The sequence below is a fragment of the Salvelinus alpinus genome, chromosome 16 (genome assembly GCF_045679555.1).
Source record: "Salvelinus alpinus chromosome 16, SLU_Salpinus.1, whole genome shotgun sequence".
Lineage (NCBI taxonomy): Eukaryota > Metazoa > Chordata > Actinopteri > Salmoniformes > Salmonidae > Salvelinus > Salvelinus alpinus.
In genome coordinates, this window is record NC_092101.1 from 34,383,646 (window position 1) to 34,406,398 (window position 22,753).

The 22,753-nt window shown below is 47.8% G+C and overlaps 1 protein-coding gene across 15 annotated transcripts in view; it reads left to right on the forward strand.

Moving 5' to 3' along the window:
- The window catches only part of LOC139541407 (receptor-type tyrosine-protein phosphatase F-like), a 450,116-nt gene that overhangs the window by 425,470 nt on the left and 1,893 nt on the right, over window positions 1-22,753 (forward strand). For all 15 annotated transcript variants that reach the window (XM_071346023.1, XM_071346022.1, XM_071346027.1 and 12 more), the window contains 10 exons: window positions 10,005-10,128; window positions 10,840-11,015; window positions 12,804-12,923; window positions 13,135-13,289; window positions 13,815-14,100; window positions 16,089-16,267; window positions 20,462-20,588; window positions 20,777-20,902; window positions 22,016-22,170; window positions 22,437-22,572. In XM_071346023.1, the coding sequence (XP_071202124.1) occupies window positions 10,005-10,128; window positions 10,840-11,015; window positions 12,804-12,923; window positions 13,135-13,289; window positions 13,815-14,100; window positions 16,089-16,267; window positions 20,462-20,588; window positions 20,777-20,902; window positions 22,016-22,170; window positions 22,437-22,572 (1,584 nt within the window). The remainder of the gene's footprint in view (window positions 1-10,004; window positions 10,129-10,839; window positions 11,016-12,803; window positions 12,924-13,134; window positions 13,290-13,814; window positions 14,101-16,088; window positions 16,268-20,461; window positions 20,589-20,776; window positions 20,903-22,015; window positions 22,171-22,436; window positions 22,573-22,753) is intronic.

A 22,753-nucleotide genomic window follows, 5' to 3' on the forward strand; every position in this document is an offset into this window, starting at 1 on the left:
CATGATCACTGCCAGCTACTGAGGGGTGAGTGCTGCCTAGAGCCAGGCCAAGATTCTCATTAGGGAATCTTTCATTCTCCCCGCCTGTGCTGTATTCAGACAGGTGAAAACACTGACAGTTGTTAGTTGATTGGCCATGCTGTCCAACTCCAACGTTTCCTCAGCTAGTAGTGGGGACGGATGCCTTCTGCTGACACACAGGAAGGAAGCAACACCATATGTTCCGGGAGCACCGAATTAGCCAGATATGACAAATTTAGGATTGGGACTTTGCAAACAATTTATCTGAGCACTTGGCTGGTAATGTACGCTGAGGAGTGACAACAGGTGTTAATCAGGCTTTTCACCAGAAACGATCCCTTTCTAATGTGCCTCACTAGATTAGGATATCATCGGAAGAAGAATGGGAGGCACTTTTTAAATACCGCCGCGTCGCTGCTGCTTCGCTCAGTTACAGCAAATGATGGGTCTTTTTAACATTTCTTCTGCGTTCCATGTGCCTGTTTTCCCCCGGTGGATTCTCTAGACAGGTCCCATAAATTACAACAAGCACACCACACACACCTGCGCACACACACCAGTGTTTCCCTTGTATGCGTTTAGCAGCTGCGCACCGCTGCTGCAAAATCGTGGCCGCCATTGTAACGTGTGTCGTCGGATGAAGAAGGAGACCAAGGTGCAGCGTGGTAGGCGTTCATGATTTTTTATAAACTGAACACCGCAACAAAATAACAAAGTAGAAAAAACGAAAGCGCACAGTTCTGTCAGACAACAAAACAGCTAAACAGGAAATAACTCCCCACAAAACCCAAACGGAAAATGACAACCTATATATGATCCCCAATCAGAGACAACGATAGACAGCTGCCTCTGATTGGGAACCATACTCAGCCAAAAACACAAAGAAATAGAAAACATAGATTCTCCCACCCGAGTCACACCCTGACCTAACCAAACATAGAGAATAAATAAGGATCTCTAAGGTCAGGGCGTGACAGCCATTGCAATTTTTTTTAAATAATGTAGATGTATAGATGTATGCACGAGGAAGACTTCATCCACCACCCCCCACACACACACACACATAAACAACATCACATCCAGTCTCCCAGGGAGGAAATCAGAGACTTATTGTGGAGATGGCAGGCAGGTGCATCTTTCTCAGGTTGCGTTCCAAATAGTACCCTATCACTATTCAATGCACTACTCTTGGGCCCTGGTCTAAAGTAGTGCACTAAATAGGGAATAGGGTGCCATTTGGGATGCACACTCTGATGTGTGTATGAGAAATACAGCAAACAATGTATTTCAGACACTCTGCCAGACAAACACACACACACACACACACACACACACACACACACACACACACACACACACACACACACACACACACACACACACACACACACACACACACACACACACACACACAATCACCCAACTACCCTGGAACAGATGGACTGAGGGCTGAGTCACACTGACAGGGTGGGGAGTTTGTGTGTCTGTGTGTTTTTGTGTGTGTGTAAGCGTGTTTGTACTGTGTATATTGTCAGTGCACTGGTGGGTGGTGTGTTTGGGGATGTTTGCGCTGAAATAGCTAATTATGATTTTTTTTATATAGAGCACCAGTCAAAAGTTTAATCATTCAACGGTTTTTATTTATTTGTACTATTTTATACATTGTAAAATAATAGTGAAGACGTCAAAACTATGAAATAACACATATGGAATCATGTTGTAACCAAAAAAGTGTTAAACAAATAAAAATATATTTTAGATTTTAGATTCTTCAAAGTAGGCTCCCTTTGCCTTGATGACAGCTTTGCACACTCTTGGCATTCTCTCAACCAACTTCACCTGGAATGCTTTTCCAACAGTCTTGAAGGAGTTCCCACATATGCTGAGCACTTGTTGGCTGCTTTTCCTTCACTCTGCGGTCCAACTCATCCCAAACCATCTCAATTGGGTTGAGGACGGTTGATTGTGGAGGCCAGGTCATCTGATGCCGCATTCCATGACTCTCCTTTTTGGTGAAATAGCCCTTGCACAGCCTGGAGGTGTGTTGGGTCATTGTCCGGGTGAAAAGCAAATGATAGTCCCACTAAACGCAAACCAGATGGAATGGCATATCGCTGCAGAATGCTTTGGTAGCCATGCTGGTTAAGTGTGCCTTGAATTCAAATAAAATAAAATCAAATGTTATTTGTCACATGCGCAGTGAAATACTTACTTACAACAATGCAGTTTTAAGAAAATACCTAAAAGAAAGTAAGAGATAAGAATAACAAATGAATAAAGAGCAGCAGTAAATAACAATAGCTATATACAGGGGGGTACAGGTACAGAGTCAATGTGCGAGGGCACCGGTGTCGAGGTAATTGAGGTAATATGTACATGCAGGTAGAGTTATTAAAGTGACTATGCATAGATAATAACAGTGAGCAGCAGCAGCGTTCCATTCTAAATAAATCACAGACAGTGTCACCAACAAAGCACACCCACACCATCACACCTCCTCCATGCTTCACGGTGGGAACCACACATGCGGATATCATCCGTTCACCTACTCTGCATCTCACAAAGACACGGCGGTTGGAACCAAAAATTTTGACCAATCAGACCCAAGGACAGATTTCCACTGGTCTAATGTCCATTGCTCGTGTTTCTTGGCCCAAGCAAGTCTCTTCTTCTTATTGGTGTCCTTTAGTAGTGGTTTCTTTGCAGCAATTTGAAAATGAAGGCCTGATTCATGAAGGGTTGAGTCTCCTCTGAACAGTTGATGTTGAAATGTGTCTGTTACTTGGGTAGCAATTTCTGAGGCTGGTAACTCTAATGAAATTGTCAATGGTGTATTGGAGGCGATAACATGAAACAATTACACACAAAACATGATGGGAAACAGAGGGTTAAATACAAGTAGATTGATTGCGGAAATGAAAACCAGGTGTGTATGGAAACAAAACAAGACAAATGGATATATGAAAAATGGAGCGGTGATGGCCAGAAAGCCGGTGGCGTCGATCGCCGTAGGCCGCCCGAATAAGGAGAGGAGCCGACTTCGGAGGAAGTCGTGACAGAAATTTTCCAGATTGACTTACTTTCGTGTCTTAAAGTAATGATGGACTGTCATTTCTCTTTACGTATTTTAGCTGTTCTTACGATAATAAGGTTTTGGTATTTTACCAAATAGGGCTATTGTCTGTAAACCACCCCTACCTTGTCACAACACAGCTGATTGGCTCAAATGCATTAAGAAGGAAAGAAATTACACAAATTAACTTTTAACAAGGCACACCTGTTAATTGAAATGCATTCCAGGTGGCTACCTCATGAAGCTGGTTGAGAGAATGCCAAGAGTGTGCAAAGCTGTCATCAAGGCAAAGGGTGGCTACTTTGAAGAATCTAAAATATACAATATATTTTGATTTGTTTAACACTTTTTTGGTTACTACGTGATTCCATATGTGTTATTTCAAAGTTTTGATGTCTTCACTATTATTATACAATGTAGAAAATAGTACAAATAAAGAAAAACCCTTGAATGAGTAGGTGTGTCCAAACTTTTGACTGGTGCTGTATATATTTGGTATTTTATTAGGATCCCCATTAGCTGTTGCAAAAGCATCAGCTACTCTTCCTGGGGTCCACAGAATAGTACACCTTTCGACCTGACCAACTGCTAACTGAAGCAGTAACTCAGAATATTTTAATATGTTAAGCTTTACAAAAAAAGCTATATACATAGTGTATGCCACAAATGGCACCCTATTCCTTATATAGTGCACTACTTTTGACCAGGGCCTATATTGCACTGTATCGAGTAATAGAAAGACATTTGGGACTTCACCACAGTCAGTTACTGTATGAAGTGTATTGACAGGATTTGATATCAGCTGAAATACAGGAGCTGTTCTAGAAGCATCACACACACACACACACACACACACACACACACACACACACACACACACACACACACACACACACACACACACAGACAGACAGACAGACAGACAGACAGACAGACAGACAGACAGACAGACAGACAGACAGACAGACAGACAGACAGACAGACAGACAGACAGACAGACAGACAGACAGACAGACAGACAGACAGACAGACAGACAGACAGACAGACAGACAGACAGACAGACAGACAGACAGACAGACAGACAGACAGACAGACAGACAGACAGACAGAGCTAGTCAAAAAACAAGGCTGAGGGCTCTTCAAATGTGTCAGAATGCAAAGTCAATTTTCCTTGCCTATGTAAATTCAGCTGCCTCCGCCAAATGTTAGCATGGTATCTCTGCCTCACAGAGGTACACATGGTGGCAGCCCTCTGGGCTTTTGTCTTTCTGTCTGACTGTTCTGTGGGTACCTGTTTTGTTTCTGGGAGAAATGGAAATGCGGCAGTGTCGGCGATAGAGTGTGATTGCAGTGACATGCACAGTAACTGATATTCACGTCAGCGGGGTGCATTAGCAGTAATGTGTGTGATTTGTCAGAGTGACGCAGTGAAGGCTTTACCTAACAGGCTGTTAAATAAGATGTGCGCTCAACCTCTCTCACCATTGTCATTGTTATCAGCAAGCAGACTGGGGCCCACATGCCTTCCCAGCTAGTCAGTCAACCAGTCAGCCAGTCAGCCAGTCAGTCAGTCAGTCAGTCAGTCAGGAGGAAGCCACCAGAATGTACAGCCTTTTTTCGGTTTGTGTGTGTGAGAGAGAAAGAGGGTGTGAGAGAGAGAGGCAGAGAGAAAGAGGGAAAGAGAGAGGGGGGGGCGTAGAGAGAGAGAGGCAATACAGTGAATGGGTCGGGAAGAGAAGGAGAAAGAGAGAGCAAGACAGAGACAGAGACAGAGAGAGGTGAGACAGTGAAGGGGTTGGGAAGAGAGAGAGAGGCTAGACAGTGAAGGGGTCGGGGAGAGAGAGAGGCTAGACATTGAAGGGGTCAGGGAGAGAGAGAGAGGCTAGACAGTGAATGGGTTGGGGAGAGAGAGAGAGGCTAGACAGTGAAGGGGTCGGGGAGAGAGAGAGAGGCTAGACAGTGAAGGGGTCAGGGAGAGAGAGAGAGAGAGTAGACAGTGAAGGGGTCGGGAAGAGAAGGAGAAAGAGAGAGCAAGACAGAGACAGAGAGAGGTGAGACAGTGAAGGGGTTGGGAAGAGAGAGAGAGGCTAGACAGTGAAGGGGTCGGGGAGAGAGAGAGAGAGACTAGACAGTGAAGGGGTTGGGAAGAGAGAGAGAGGCTAGACAGTGAAGGGGTCGGGGAGAGAGAGAGGCTAGACATTGAAGGGGTCAGGGAGAGAGAGAGAGGCTAGACAGTGAATGGGTTGGGGAGAGAGAGAGAGGCTAGACAGTGAAGGGGTCGGGGAGAGAGAGAGAGGCTAGACAGTGAAGGGGTCAGGGAGAGAGAGAGAGGCTAGACAGTGAAGGGGTCAGGGAGAGAGAGAGGCTAGACAGTGAAGGGGTCAGGGAGAGAGAGAGGCTAGACAGTGAAGGGGTCAGCGAGAGAGAGAGGCTAGACAGTGAAGGGGTTGGGGAGAGAGAGAGAGAGACTAGACAGTGAATGGGTTGGGGAGAGAGAGAGAGACTAGACAGTGAAGGGGTCGGGAAGAGAAGGAGAAAGAGAGAGCAAGACAGAGACAGAGAGAGGTGAGACAGTGAAGGGGTTGGGAAGAGAGAGAGAGGCTAGACAGTGAAGGGGTCGGGGAGAGAGAGAGAGGCTAGACAGTGAATGGGTTGGGGAGAGAGAGAGAGGCTAGACAGTGAAGGGGTCGGGGAGAGAGAGAGAGGCTAGACAGTGAAGGGGTCGGGGAGAGAGAGAGAGGCTAGACAGTGAAGGGGTCAGCGAGAGAGAGAGGCTAGACAGTGAAGGGGTCAGGGAGAGAGAGAGAGGCTAGACAGTGAAGGGGTCAGCGAGAGAGAGAGGCTAGACAGTGAATGGGTTGGGGAGAGAGAGAGAGGCTAGACAGTGAAGGGGTCAGGGAGAGAGAGAGGCTAGACAGTGAATGGGTCAGGGAAGAGAAGGAGAAAGAGAGAGCAAGACAGAGACAGAGAGAGGTGAGACAGTGAATGGGTTGGGGAGAGAGAGAGAGGCTAGACAGTGAAGGGGTTGGGAAGAGAGAGAGAGGCTAGACAGTGAAGGGGTCGGGGAGAGAGAGAGAGACTAGACAGTGAAGGGGTTGGGAAGAGAGAGAGAGGCTAGACAGTGAAGGGGTCGGGGAGAGAGAGAGAGACTAGACAGTGAAGGGGTCAGGGAGAGAGAGAGAGGCTAGACAGTGAAGGGGTCAGGGAGAGAGAGAGAGGCTAGACAGTGAAGGGGTCAGGGAGAGAGAGAGAGAGACTAGACAGTGAAGGGGTCAGGGAGAGAGAGAGAGGCTAGACAGTGAAGGGGTCAGGGAGAGAGAGAGAGGCTAGACAGTGAAGGGGTCAGCGAGAGAGAGAGGCTAGACAGTGAATGGGTCGGGAAGAGAAGGAGAAAGAGAGAGCAAGACAGAGACAGAGAGAGGTGAGACAGTGAATGGGTTGGGGAGAGAGAGAGAGGCTAGACAGTGAAGGGGTTGGGAAGAGAGAGACAGGCTAGACAGTGAATGGGTTGGGGAGAGAGAGAGAGACTAGACAGTGAAGGGGTCAGGGAGAGAGAGAGAGAGACTAGACAGTGAAGGGGTCGGGAAGAGAAGGAGAAAGAGAGAGCAAGACAGAGACAGAGAGAGGTGAGACAGTGAATGGGTTGGGGAGAGAGAGAGAGGCTAGACAGTGAAGGGGTCGGGGAGAGAGAGAGAGACTAGACAGTGAAGGGGTCAGGGAGAGAGAGAGAGAGGCTAGACAGTGAAGGGGTCAGCGAGAGAGAGAGGCTAGACAGTGAATGGGTCGGGAAGAGAAGGAGAAAGAGAGAGCAAGACAGAGACAGAGAGAGGTGAGACAGTGAAGGGGTTGGGAAGAGAGAGAGAGGCTAGACAGTGAAGGGGTCGGGGAGAGAGAGAGAGACTAGACAGTGAAGGGGTCAGGGAGAGAGAGAGAGGCTAGACAGTGAAGGGGTCAGGGAGAGAGAGAGAGGCTAGACAGTGAATGGGTCGGGAAGAGAAGGAGAAAGAGAGAGCAAGACAGAGACAGAGAGAGGTGAGACAGTGAAGGGGTTGGGAAGAGAGAGAGAGGCTAGACAGTGAAGGGGTCGGGGAGAGAGAGAGAGACTAGACAGTGAAGGGGTCAGGGAGAGAGAGAGAGGCTAGACAGTGAAGGGGTCGGGGAGAGAGAGAGAGGCTAGACAGTGAAGGGGTCGGGGAGAGAGAGAGGCTAGACAGTGAAGGGGTCAGCGAGAGAGAGAGAGAGGCTAGACAGTGAAGGGGTCGGGGAGAGAGAGAGGCTAGACAGTGAAGGGGTCAGGGAGAGAGAGAGAGAGGCTAGACAGTGAAGGGGTCGGGGAGAGAGAGAGGCTAGACAGTGAAGGGGTCAGGGAGAGAGAGAGAGACTAGACAGTGAAGGGGTCAGGGAGAGAGAGAGAGAGGCTAGACAGTGAAGGGGTCGGGAAGAGAAGGAGAAAGAGAGAGCAAGACAGAGACAGAGAGAGGTGAGACAGTGAAGGGGTTGGGAAGAGAGAGAGAGGCAAGACAGTGAAGGGGTCGGGGAGAGAGAGAGAGGCTAGACAGTGAAGGGGTCAGGGGAGAGAGAGAGAGACTAGACAGTGAAGGGGTCGGGGAGAGAGAGAGAGGCTAGACAGTGAATGGGTTGGGAAGAGAGAGAGGCTAGACAGTGAATGGGTTGGGGAGAGAGAGAGAGGCTAGACATTGAAGGGGTCGGGGAGAGAGAGAGAGACTAGACAGTGAAGGGGTTGGGAAGAGAGAGAGGCTAGACAGTGAAGGGGTCGGGGAGAGAGAGAGAGGCTAGACAGTGAATGGGTTGGGAAGAGAGAGAGGCTAGACAGTGAATGGGTTGGGGAGAGAGAGAGAGGCTAGACAGTGAAGGGGTCGGGGAGAGAGAGAGAGACTAGACAGTGAAGGGGTCAGGGAGAGAGAGAGAGGCTAGACAGTGAAGGGGTTGGGAAGAGAGAGAGGCTAGATAGTGAATGGGTTGGGGAGAGAGAGAGGCTAGACAGTAAATGGGTTGGGGAGAGAGAGAGAGGCTAGACAGTGAAGGGGTCGGGGAGAGAGAGAGAGACTAGACAGTGAAGGGGTTGGGAAGAGAGAGAGGCTAGACAGTGAATGGGTTGGGGAGAGAGAGAGAGGGTAGACAGTGAAGGGGTTGGGAAGAGAGAGAGGCTAGACAGTGAAGGGGTCGGGGAGAGAGAGAGAGGCTAGACAGTGAAGGGGTCGGGGAGAGAGAGAGGCTAGACAGTGAAGGGGTCAGGGGAGAGAGAGAGAGGCTAGACAGTGAAGGGGTCGGGGAGAGAGAGAGGCTAGACAGTGAAGGGGTCAGGGGAGAGAGAGAGAGGCTAGACAGTGAAGGGGTCGGGGAGAGAGAGAGGCTAGACAGTGAAGGGGTCAGGGAGAGAGAGAGAGAGACTAGACAGTGAAGGGGTCAGGGAAGGGAGAGAGAGAGAGGCTAGACAGTGAAGGGGTCAGGGAGAGAGAGAGGCTAGACAGTGAAGGGGTTGGGGAGAGAGAGAGAGGCTAGACAGTGAAGGGGTCAGGGAGAGAGAGAGAGCTAGACAGTGAAGGGGTTGGGAAGAGAGAGAGGCTAGACAGTGAAGGGGTCAGGGAGAGAGAGAGAGGCTAGACAGTGAAGGGGTCAGGGAGAGAGAGAGAGCTAGACAGTGAAGGGGTTGGGAAGAGAGAGAGGCTAGACAGTGAAGTGGTCAGGGAGAGAGAGAGAGGCTAGACAGTGAAGTGGTCAGGGAGAGAGAGAGAGGCTAGACAGTGAAGGGGTCAGGGAGAGAGAGAGGCTAGACAGTGAAGGGGTCAGGGAGAGAGAGAGAGGCTAGACAGTGAAGGGGTTGGGGAGAGAGAGAGGCTAGACAGTGAAGGGGTCAGGGAGAGAGTATGTGTTTGTTTTTCAGATGATGTGAGATCAGTACTCAGAACTAAAATGTCAAGAATGAATAAGAATATAGTTGGCCATTATTTAGTTGGACCAGAGCAGAGCCTTTGTCCAGTGCCAGGGATAAATAGAGGGCTCCGATGAATCATCAGCCTGCATTGCATAGCTAGCCCATGCCCTGCCTGCCATATGTTCCGCTCTCTCCCTCACTGTGTCACATACTGTAGTATAGTCTACTTCTATATACTGTATGACTTCATTTTTTCACCATGAAACATTGTTTAAATATCATCCAATAGTTTCTGGACAGCCTCCTCCATTTTCTTCTTCCTTATTTGATGATAAGCTAACATCTGATTTACTAGCTTGTATAGTAGATATTTCCTATTTCCTCTCATCCAGCAGAAGCCTACATACAGAACACTCTCTTCCCCCCCACTTACCTGCTGGAGGTGGATATGAAGCTGCAACATTGTGTGTGTAGGTGTGGGGTCCAGCTACATTGTTCTATTTCATTCTGTAGTTTCCGCCCTCTCTGTGTCTAGGGGGTTGGAGATCACGACCTCAGGCTGGGTATATTCAGGAATGCTGACACTGAGGTTGTGTTTCGGCTCTGTTCACCGCTGTGATTCCTTGATTTCATCAGCACAGCTGTCCTTGGCCATTAGGTGGCCCAGAGGTGGCAGAGCCACGGCCGAGAGGTGATTTTAGGACTGTACAAACAGCCTGGGGTGAAGCTAGATTTATGTAAGATCATAGAGGGCTTCTTTTATTACAAAACGGACATTGAAAAAGATGGGGAATGAGTTCTGGTGCCTCCAAAAATATTACAGGGAAGATGACAATCCCTCTCTCTCACTCTCTCTCACTCTCTCTCTATCTGTCCTTCCCCCTCCCTCCCTCCCTCCCTCCCTCCCTCCCTCCCTCCCTCCCTCCCTCCCTCCCTCCCTCCCTCCCTCCCTCCCTCCCTCCCTCCCTCCCTTCCTTCCTCTCCTTCTCTCCTTCCAACTCTCCCTCCATCAGTCTGTAGACCCAGGCCAGCAGTTCACATGGGAACACTCTAACCTGGAGGTGAACAAGCCAAAGAACCGATATGCAAACGTCATCGCCTACGACCACTCCAGGGTCATCCTCACCTCTGTCGACGGTATGTTTGGTTGATTTGTTGTGGTTGTTGTTGTGATGTGTTTTGGAGGTTTATTTGGCTTTTTAAGGCTGGATGTGGGGAGGTAATGTGTTATTAAGTGAGCATATCTCAGTAAAGTATTTTATTGGGGTGTTTTGAGGTTATGTTTTGCTTTTTAAGGAGGGGAGGTCACAAAGAGGTGGGAGGGATTGTAATGTTTTTGCTAAGTGAGGCTGTCTTAATAAAGAGAATCCAAAGTCAAGTCTGTAGACAGTAATCTCCCACCCACTGCAAAGTCACAACAACAACAGTACACCCAATCCCCAGGTGTGACAGTGCCTCTCCATCACTCACTGTCTGTCTGTCTCTGTTTGGAGTCAGTTAGTGATGTAAATGATAATGCATCCTGATGGTTGTGAATGGCTCTGTCTCTCTCCTCTCTGTGTTGTCCTGTGTGGGCCTGTCTCATGCTGTGAAGGGGGTGTTGATACCCTGCCAGCCTGCTAGGCTGCATCCCAAATGGCAGCTTATCCCCTATATAGTGCATCACCATATGGGCCCTGGTCTACAGTAATGTACTATATAGGGTATATGGTGCCATATAGGAAGAAGGAATGGAGTGCCAATGCCTATGGGCCCTGGTCAAAAGAAGTGCACTATACAGTGAATAGGGTGCCATTTGGGATGTTGCCCTAATGTTTCCTAACACTGTGTTCCTTCACTGTGCTACAGGAGTGCCAGGTAGTGACTACATCAACGCTAACTACATAGACAGCTACAGGAAGCAGAACGCCTGCATCGCTACACAGGGCCCGCTTCCTGAAACCCTGAGTGACTTCTGGAGGATGGTGTGGGAGCAGAGGACCAACACTATCGTCATGATGACCAGACTGGAGGAGAAGTCACGGGTGAATATAGACACACACTACAATGTCAGCACACTCACAACCATGTGCATGCACACATTCTGTGCTGAACACACACCATACACACAACATTGTCTCAGGACACACACACACAACCCGACCGTTGATTCACCCTGCACTCACAGAGTGTAACAGTTCCAGTAGTCTCACCTTGGTCTCTAATGGACAGGAGGTGTGAGGGTCGGCGGTAAGGTGTAAAACCCTAATCGAGGAGTTTGAATAGACTCAGTAAATAAATCACATGGTGACTGCAAGATGACAGCTTAGAGAGAGGGAAGTGTGTAGGTGTAAAGGGTGCCACACAAACACACACACACACACACACACACACACACACACACACACACACACACACACACACACACACACACACACACACACACACACACACACACACACACACACACACACACACACCTAACTGTGGAACTAAAGGGCATCCCATAGTGGCACACCTTTATAAGCACAGACAAAGTTCATCATGTTCCTGCCAAACTTAATATCACACGTCTCTTTAGACCCATGAGGGGTCAACTCATCATTAAATGACCTTTCACCTTCGAACCTTTGCCCCTGTTATTTATCACCAGCACAGCATGGTGTCACTTCTGGCAACATCCCAGCACCACCTCTTTGTCGTCTAACCTCTATCAACCTCAGCTATCATTCTGACTAGAGGACCTGAAAAATCTACGGACAGTCACAGGAAGTCATGTGACTGTCCGTAGCAGCTGACATGGGGGACGCAGTGACACCCCCGCCCCCCCCTCCAGAGTGACCACCTGTCCACTCCACTCCATTCTGTTCTGTTTCATTAAGCAACCAGAGCACAGGAGCCTGTAGTAATGTCAGGGACCGCAGTCATTTCCAACTGCCTCTTAGCTAGTCTGGGTTAAAGTGGTGGAATGCACCTGTAGGCTAAACAGATAAAACATCACCAAACAGGAATTGTATTATCTGTCTACATGGTCTGTGTTAGTAGGAAATGCACCAGACGCCTACTTTTCACAGCAGATTTTGGTTTGTGGCTGCCCTGTGCTCAGTCAGATAGGTCACTTAGCTCTTGGCTCTTGGTTGTGTTTGGGAAGTCCAGTGAAATGATGTGTCCAGGTGGTAATCCTGCTGTCCACCAGAATGTCCAATCACAATGCCCTCTCACAATGCCCCGATCAATGGCCCTGAAGCACCAGGCTGCTGTCCAGTCAGAATGCCCTGACTAATGTCCCTGGAGCACCAGCCTGCTGTCCAATCAGAATGTGCTAACTAATGGCCCTTTGGGGTGGAGGTCTGGAGGAGTTAAATAAAGGTTAAATAAAATAAATAAATAAATAAAAGAAGAGAGGCACAAGTCATGCTCTGAGCTCCAGGGTTCTCCAGGGCTTAGGCCAGTTCCAATGTTACCACAGCCCCCCCTGGACAGGACTGTGTAGCGGAAGCACCCCATCTGCCTGGCCCATGCCAGCTAGGGTCTCTGGGCCTGTAGTCCCATAGAGCTGGGCCCCTAAACTTCAGCTGGCTGTCTCTCCTCTCTCCCCCCAGGACATGAAGGATAGCACAGTGGAGCGGAAGCAAGCTGTCATCCTTCACTCAGTCTAAATCCTTGTCCCATGTCCTCCCTCTCACAGCCCTTAGTTCCTGACTGTCCCATTACCCTAACACAAGCCTCTTCAGCCTCAGTCCCTGTCTCATTCTGCTTCCCTCATTCCAGTGCTCCTACACTAAGTGCAATATCTTCATTGTCCTGTGTCTGTGTGTTTGTGTGTGTAACAGGTGAAGTGTGACCAGTACTGGCCTAGTCGGGGTACAGAGACCTATGGGATGATCCAGGTGACCATGTTGGACACTGTGGAGCTGGCTACCTACAGCGTACGCACCTTCGCCCTCTATAAGGTAAGGAATAGCATGTACTGTATCCCTAAAATGACCAGCTCTTGACCAGCTGGAGGGCAATGATTCCGGAATGTGTTCTTGAGCCATTATCAAATCTCATGCTAGCTAACATGTTGTAAATATGAATGTCTGTCAGAGAGACTACCCAGAATATAGCCACCAGTGTGTGTCTGTGGTGTTTTGATAGTTTTCTTTCCCCCTGCTCTACCAGAATGGCTCCAGTGAGAAGAGAGAGGTTCGTCAGTTCCAGTTCATGGCCTGGCCGGACCATGGAGTGCCTGAGTACCCCACCCCCACCCTGGCATTCCTCCGCAGGGTCAAGGCCTGCAACCCCACAGATGCAGGACCCATGGTGGTCCACTGCAGGTAAACCCCATCTCAGACCTGCTTCAGAGATATGTTTGACCTGATGATGACCTAAGTATTGAAACAAACCATATGGGAGAATAGATTTCAGTGTTTGGGGTGTTTTTTAGGTTTTTTTTGCTGAACATATTATTTCATCTCCAGTACCTGCTCAGAAACATAGGTTGACATTTATATTTATTTTATTTACCTCTATTTCAACAGGGAAGTCATATTGAGACTAAAGTTTATTTTACAAATGAGCCCTGCACAATAGAAAACAATAGAAAACAAATACAACAACTGTACATATTTTGATGTACTGGAGGCAGCACTGCTGAGTAGCTGGCACAGCCACAAAGTCATCAAATCTGATTTTAAACCTAACCCTAACCTAATTTTGGCCCTGCCTCCAGGACAAGATTCATCCCAATAAATATCAACCTTCCTCAGAAACATTGAATGTGCGCATGTAATCTCTTCAGTGTAGTTACAGTCGTTTCTGTGCAAGGCTCTACAGTTACAGTTACCTGTCTCTCCCCACAGTGCTGGTGTAGGTCGGACCGGTTGCTTCATCGTGATTGAGGCCATGCTGGAGCGTATGAAGCATGAGAAGTCAGTGGATATCTACGGTCATGTGACGTGTATGAGAGCTCAGCGGAACTACATGGTGCAGACGGAGGACCAGTACATCTTCATCCACGAGGCCCTGCTAGAGGCTGCCACCTGCGGTAACACAGAGGTCCCTGCACGCAACCTGTACGCACACATCCAGAAACTCACCCAGGTCACGCCCGGAGACACGGTCACTGCCATGGAGCTAGAGTTTAAGGTAGGTAGTAGCTGTCCTCCTGAACATAACAGTACAGTTCAGTTCTATGTTATAAACCTAGCTAGAAAAGTGTTGGACTGTTCGCAACTTTTAGTACTAACAAGGGACTTGTGATTCCATTTGGACTCGCTCAGGCTTGGACTTGCTAGGGAGCTGGGATTCAACTTAGACTCGCTCAGGCTTGGACTTGCTAGGGAGCTGGGATTCAACTTAGACTCGCTCAGGCTTGGACTTGCTAGGGAGCTGGGATTCAACTTAGACTCGCTCAGGCTTGGACTTGCTAGGGAGCTGGGATTCAACTTAGACTCGCTCAGGCTTGGACTTGCTAGGGAGCTGGGATTCAACTTAGACTCGCTCAGGCTTGGACTTGCTAGGGAGCTGGGATTCAACTTAGACTCGCTCAGGCTTGGACTTGCTAGGGAGCTGGGATTCAACTTAGACTCGCTCAGGCTTGGACTTGCTAGGGAGCTGGGATTCAACTTAGACTTGAGGTTAAGTGACTTGACTGGTACAGTTACTAATTGGAGCATTTAGTTAGAAGCAGTAGAACAGTTGTTGTTGTTGTTGGTGGTGTCTCAGTCTGTACGATGCAGTGGGAGCAGGAAGTTAATGTTTCAGTGTGTTTGGGAGCATTTTCATCCTCACACTGTAACTCTGAAATGAATAGAATCTCCTAGGAGGGGCGTTCTTTTTCAGTGTTTCAGAGGCTTATCTTCTGGACTGGAGATGAGAGACTGAACTAGAGGGGGCCGTGGGAGGGAGAGTGAGACAGAGAGAAAGAGAGTGATCTAGTGAGGGAGGAGTGTTGAGACAGGCTGATCGTCTGACAGTCTGTAGATAAAGCCTCAATGGGTTGGAGAGCTGATGCATCCTGGGATTGGGCCTACACCACTGGGCTCCAGCGACTCTATTGGACCCCATCACATACTCACTATCTGCGTCCCAAATGGCACCCTGTTCCCTATATAGTGCACTACTTTTGACCAGGACCCATCGGGCCTGGTCAAAAGTAGTACACTGTGTAGGGATTACAATGCGATTTGGGACGCCGCCACTCACAGCCTCCCGCCATAGGAAAACAAAACAGCTCTAACCAGCCTCCTCCTCGGAGACACGCCACCACAACCCAAATGATGTGGGTCAAACTTGTTTAGCAAGCAGGATGATTGTAAGTCCGTAGCAAGTATAATTAGGTGTTGATGCTTAACTCCACTGGTAGTTCTGAAACTGACACTTTGCTTTCTTGCTACTGACAGAGTATAATATTAGGACACCACCAGCAGTGCCAGTAAAAAGAAACTCACCCTCCCCCTCTCATTTGGGAGAAGATGGTTTTTCAGTTTTCAAAGTCTTGTTTGGTTTTAGTTTGTTATTTCGTCGCAGTGGCATGGATACAGTCAGCTTGTGTATCTATCTTCACAGCCGTCCCGAATGTTGTGTGGGAGTGTTTTTTGACTCTCTGACGTCTCCGTTCGTGGCTGTGGCTGTGGCTGTGGCTGTGCTGTGGCTGTGGCTGTGGCTGTGCTGTGGACACTAGTTTTTATGGAGAGAGAGAGGTGTTGTCGGCGTCAGCAGGTTGTTGTTTGAAGCTGTAGAACAAAGGGGCTCAGCTCAAAGCTCATCATTTTCATGCATCAATAAGAGTGTTAGCCCCTAACCCCGTGCCCTCCGACATTCCTGCTCACACACAGCAATGCTAGGCTGGCTGGGATCCCCAGCTTTAGCACTTTGAAGAGACAGGGGCTAGATAGAAGGGAAGGAAGGTGGGCGTCAGGAAAAGCTGTGGCAACAGTCATCTTCAGGTTAGAGGCATAGAAATATAATTACTAGAATGGGAAAAAGACTCGCACTTTCATGGGTGCAGTCAATTTTAGTATTTATATTTCTATGGTTATGGGTTGGTGTTTCTCTACAATAGCACACAGTTCTTTAATCTGATCCAAGATTGTATCTTTAATCTGTCCATTCCTCTTCCCTTCCTTCTCCAGAAACTGGCCAACTCCAAAGCACATACCTCAAGATTCATCAGTGCCAACCTGCCCTGTAACAAGTTCAAGAACCGGCTGGTGAACATCATGCCTTTTGAGTCCACTCGCGTGAGTCTGCAGCCTATCAGAGGAGTGGAGGGCTCCGACTACATCAATGCCAGCTTCATCGACGGATACAGGTAAGATAGAGGGGGATGAGGAGAGAAGGAGCGATGAGAGGAGAGGAGAGGAGGGGAGTGGAGGGGAGAAGAGGATAGGGAGAGAAGAAAGGAAGGGAGAGCGGGGAGGAAAAGAGGAGGGGAGAGCTGAGGAGGAGGGGAGGGGTCGAGGTTGAGGGGAAGAGAGGAGATGGGAGGATGTAGAGGGGAGGAGGTAGGGGAGGAGAGAAGAGGGGAGGAGAGAAGAGGATTTTCAGACTCAGACTGTGAGAAAACAAGACATTACATATTCTGAAGACTAGAATAAGTGAGATGGGGTGATGGTGAGAATGGAGAAGAGGACATAGAAATAGAGAAGAGAGAATCCATCCTACAAACACAGCTCCTCTAATGAGTGAGGAGGTGGACCTTTCCTGCAGCGACTGACAGCAGTGAATTATGGTGTGAAATGGAGGCCAGTATTTTCCTGCCTCTCTTACCTTAGTCTTGTCAGTTGTCAGGACAAATTGGTTGTATTGGCAGTACTGTCCATTCCTTCTCACACTTCTCCTGTGGTAAATAAATAGTCTTATTGTGACAGGTGACAAACCCCTCCTCGGAGAGGAATACAGTGATTACCTATTGTGATAGCTCTGTTTATGTCTGCTGATACCCACAATCCTTTACTCTAGAACTGTCCATCCTTGGGAATCTGCCCAGCAACACTCAATGGAAGATGTACAGTTCTAAAAAAGGATGTTTTCTATGAATTTAAAGACATTTGTTCATATTTGGACAAAGAATATTGAAAAGGAGCACCTATTGTTTTCAGAGTTACAGTGCATTCGGAAAGTATTCAGACCCCTTGACTTTCTCCACATTTTGTTACGTTACAGCCTTATTCTAAAATTGATTAAATCGTTTTTCCCCCACATCAATCTACATACAATAACACATAATGACAAAGCAAAAACTGAAATATCACATTTACATAAGTATTCAAACCCTTTACTCAATACTTTGTTGAAGCACCTTTGGCAGCGATTACAGCCTTAACTCTTCTTGGGTATGATGCTACAAGCTTGGCACACCTGTATTCTGGGAGTTTCTCCCATTCTTCTCTGCAGGTGCACAGCTATTTTCAGGTCTCTCCAGAGATGTTTAGGTTGGGTTCCAGTCCGGGCTCTGGCTGAGCCACTCAAGGACATTCAGAGACTTGTTCCGAAGGCACTCCTGCGTTGTCTTGGCTGTGTGCTTAGGGTCGTTGTCCTGTTGGAAGATGAGCCTTTGCCGCAGTCTGAGGTCCTGAGCACTTTGGAGCAGGTTTTCACCAAGGATCTCTCTGTACTTTGCTCCGTTCATCTATCCCTCGATCCTGACTAGTCTCCCAGTCCCTGCCGCTGAAAAACATCCCTGCAGCATGATGCTGCCATCACCATGCTTCACTGTAGGGATGGTGCCAGATATCCTCCAGACGTGTTGCTTGGCATTCAGACCAAAGAGTTCAATCTTGGTTTAATCAGACCAGAGAATCTTGTTTCTCATGGTCTGAGAGTCCTTTAGGTGGCTTTAGGCAAACTCCAAGCGGGCTGTCATGTGCCTTTTACTGAGTAGTGGCTTCCGTCTGGCCACTCTACCATAAAGGCCTGATTGGTGGAGTGCTGCAGAGTCCTTCTTGAAGGTTCTCCCTTCTCCACAGAGGAACTCTGGAGCTCTGTCAGAGTGACCATCGGGTTCTTGGTCACCTCCCTGACCAAGGCCCTTCTCCCCCGATTGCTCAGTTTGTCCGGCGGCCAGCTCTAGGAAGAGTCTTGTTGGTTCCAAACGTCTTCCATTTAAGAATGATGGAGGCCACTGTGTTCTTGGGGACCTTCAATGCGGCAGACATTTTTTGGTACCCTTCTCCAGATCTGTGCCTCGACACAATCCTGTCTCAGAGCTCTACGGACAATTCCTTCGACCTCATGGCTTGTTTTTTGTTCTGACATGCATTGTCAACTGTGGGACCTTATATAGACAGGTGTGTGTGCCGTTCCAAATCATGTCCAATCAATTGAATTTACCACAGGTGGACTCCAATCAAGTTGTAGAAACATCTCGAAGATGATCAATGGAAACAGAATACACCTGAGCTCAAATTTCGAATCTCATAGCAAATACATTTTCATTATGGGGTAACGTTATTGTGTATAGATTGATGATTTTTTAATTTTTTTTATCCATTGTAGAATAAGGCTGTAACGCAACAAAATGTGAAAAAGGGGAAGGGGGTTGAATACTTGCCGAATGCACTGTATATAAGACACAACAGCCAGCAGGATGTGTGAGTGTGTGTGTTCTTGCATTCGGGAGGTGCTTGGGAACTCCCGTTCAGTTACTGTCCCATTTCCAATTAGTACCTAATCAGAGAGGTCCCATAGAGCCGTCTCCTTTATGGAAGTATAAACACTGTAATTGGCTGAAATGCACAATGCTACAACACTCTAATGACTGACAGAATGAATAAGAGCTTTTTTAAGTATTTTTTTTGGTGGGGGGGATTCATTGATGTGGTTTTCTGTTCCGATTTCCTCCTCATACTCCACACACACACACACACACACACACACACACACACACACACACACACACACACACACACACACACACACACACACACACACACACACACACACACCCTTCTCCTCCTGTGTGCCTAATGAAGTCCCTGGGGCTGCCCCACCTGAGGGAGGGAAGGAAGGGGGGTGTAATTCCTCTTTAATTCCTGTAGCGGTAATTAAAAGTGAATTAAGACATAGAGAGGTGTTAGTTTGCATCCCAAATGGCACCCTAGGGCATATACAGTGCACTAGTTTTGACCAAGCCCCGTAGGGTCCTGGTCAAAAGTAGTGCACTTTATAGGAAATAGGGGGCCATTTGGGGTGCTGACTTTCTCTCTCCTGGCTCATAGTGAGATGTTAGTGTTCTCTCTCCCGGCAGGCAGTCATCACATCTTTAAAGTGCCAGAGGGGATTAGGATGGTTTAGATGAAGAAGGGGAGGATAATGATGATGATGCAATGATGATGATGTCATACTGGTTAGGTGTTTCCCAGTATTCTAATATCCTGAGATGGTCATTCCACTGCCGTCTTGATGCAAGCCTCTTGCTCAACAGCGATTTTACACTAACAATTGTATTTATTTAACTCTAAACATGCATATGTCTGGATAAGTGTCTCGGTAGAGCAATGATCTCTATGGCTGACCTTGAGATTTGCCTGTAAATTTGCAGGCATGCTTATTGCCATTGTCAAAGCAGAACACTCAAACTATAATAATTCAGCTGTAAGAAACTGAATCTCCATGCAGCATGAGTCAAACCCATCAACTGTGAGAGACTCTTTGAACAAGGTGCTAAGGCATGGCTCACTTACTAGTTATCACATAGAAAAGATAGATGGAACTCCGAGTTCCAGCAGCAGCCCCTTCTTACACTGCACGTGTGTGTGTGTGTGTGTGTGTGTGTGTGTGTGTGTGTGTGTGTGTGTGTGTGTGTGTGTGTGTGTGTGTGTGTGTGTGTGTGTGTGTGTGTGTGTGTGTGTGTGTGTGTGTGTGTGTGTGTGTGTGTGTGTGTGTGTGTGTGTGTGTGTGTGTGTGTGCCTGCGTGTGTCTAGCTGTACTTGGCCGTGCATGTGCTAGTGCGTCTGGACCTACGAATATGTGTGTCTTGGGCTGGACTGGACTGGGCTGGACTGGACTGGACTGGGCTGGACTGGGCTGGACTGGGCTGGCTCTCACATGTTTGTAGGGATGACATAAACAGAATCACAATGGCACACATCTCTCTCACAGCTTCACACTGCCCTCTAATGTTGATCTAGTAGAAAGGGACCCCAGCCGCAACGCTGCGGTTTTCTCACTGGCTTGAATAGAGTAGACACTTAATCTGTCAGCAGCATAACGTAATGAAAATACACCAAGCCCAGCCTCCATTATCAGCACAAGGGCTTCTCAGATGACAGTAGGACCACTCAGGGCTCAACATGGATACTGTAAGTTAATGGGGATGTATTGAAATGTAACTTATATCCCTTGTTGTTATAACGTTATCCTCACCCTGTCATATACTGTGTCCCTGTTACATGACGTTTACTGTGTCGCTATGAACTCTAGTTTATGGGGATGTATTGAATTGTGTATCCAGTGTTATGGTGTTATCCTCACCCTGACATATTCCATGTCCTTGTGTCCCCAGGCAGCAGAAGGCCTACATGGCCACCCAGGGGCCACTAGCAGAGACCACAGAGGACTTCTGGAGGATGCTGTGGGAACACAACTCTACCATCGTAGTCATGCTTACTAAACTCAGAGAGATGGGAAGAGTGAGTGGCATTGATACAGTATACACGTACACACACAAGTACACACACACGCAAGTACACACATGCAAGTACACACACATGCAGTCACACACACACACACACAGTCACACACACACATCAGTCATGCCATGGATAGTGTTGTGGTGCGATAGATTTTGACTATATCATTGTGTCTGTCTGTCTCTTAGGAAAAGTGTCATCAGTACTGGCCAGCTGAGCGTTCTGCCAGGTACCAGTACTTTGTAGTGGACCCCATGGCTGAGTACAACATGCCACAGTACATCCTCAGAGAGTTCAAGGTCACAGACGCCAGGGTATGTCCATCTCTCCATCCATCCTCCCTCTTCTCCCTAGTAACTTTTATCTCACTGCTCTATGTAGGGGGTTAACCTGAATGCTAAGTTTATTTTCCTAATGAATTGAATAGTGCTGCTGTGCAAAGGTGAGGAAAATAACAGAGGTGGTGTTTTTCAACCCACACATGGAGCTGTGGCTGTGCTCTGCTGTGTTGCATATAGAAATACAATCTGGTCTTTACAGCACATACATAAATCAAATCAAATGTATTTATAAAGCCCTTCTTACATCATTTGATGTCACAAAGTGCTGCACAGAAACCCAGCCTAAAACCCCAAACAGCAAGCAATGCAGGTGTAGAAGCACGATGGCTAGGAAAAACTCCCTAGAAAGGCCGGAACCTAGGAAGAAACCTAGAGAGGAACCAGGCTCTGAGGGGTGGCCAGTCCTCTACTGGCTGTGCCGGGTGGAGAATATAACAGAACATGGCCAAGATGTTCAAATGTTCATAAATGACCAGCATGGTCAAATAATAATAATCACAGTGGTTGTAGAGGGTGCAACAGGTCAGCACCTCAGGAGTAAATGTCAGTTTGCTTTTCATAGCCGATCATTGACAGTATCTCTACCGCACCTGCTGTCTCTAGAGAGTTGAAAACAGCAGGTCTGGGACAAGGTAGCACGTCCGGTGAACAGGTCAGGGTTCCATAGCCGCAGGCAGAACAGATGAAACTGGAGCAGCAGCACGACCAGGTGGACTGGGGACAGCAAGTTGTCATCAGGCTAGGTAGTCCTGAGGCATGGTCCTTGGGCTCAGGAGAAAGAGAGAGAAAAAGAGAGAGAATTAGAGAGAGCATACTTAAATTCACACAGGACAGAGGATAAGACAGGAGAAATACTCCAGATATAACAGACTGACCCTAGCCCCCCGACACATAAACTATTGCAGCATAAATAGTGGAGTGTGTAGAACACACTGTAGAAAAAATACTCGTAGCATTACTCCAATTCTGCATGTATAGTGCTTTATAAAGTGTCATAAGCATGTATTAGCCTTTGTAATGTTTTATAATAAGGCTTAGAGAAATTACTCACTTTATGTCCCACATCCACCACTCACCACCACTCAGGATGGCCAGTCTAGGACCATTCGGCAGTTCCAGTTCACTGATTGGCCAGAACAAGGGGTGCCAAAAACTGGAGAGGGCTTCATTGACTTCATTGGTCAAGTGCATAAAACCAAGGAGCAGTTTGGCCAGGATGGACCAATCTCTGCGCACTGCAGGTAAGAAAAACTGATGACATCAACACATAGTTGTGTGTGTGTGTGTGTGTGTGTGTGTGTGTGTGTGTGTGTGTGTGTGTGTGTGTGTGTGTGTGTGTGTGTGTGTGTGTGTGTGTGTGTGTGTGTGTGTGTGTGTGTGTGTGTGTGTGTGTGTGTGTGTGTGCTTGAGTGCATGCTTGAGTGCATGCTTGAGTGCATGCTTGAGTGCATGCTTGTACTGTGTGTGTGTGTATAGTACTAACTCTCCCTGCCCTGTTCCCCAACAGTGCTGGTGTTGGGCGGACTGGTGTGTTCATCACCCTGAGTATCGTGCTGGAGAGGATGAGGTACGAGGGGGTGGTGGACCTCTTCCAGACTGTCAAGACACTGAGGACCCAGAGACCTGCCATGGTGCAGACAGAGGTACAGTACAGTCACACACCTGTGGTGGGAGACTGGTTAGCGAGGGAGTGGGAGTACAGGTCCTCTCCTAGATAGAGATATCTAAGCAAAGCAGCGATTCAGTTAAAATAGCTGGTTTATCCAATTAAAAGAGTAAGATTTCCAATGTATTCATTACACATAACAAATTAACTTAAAACAA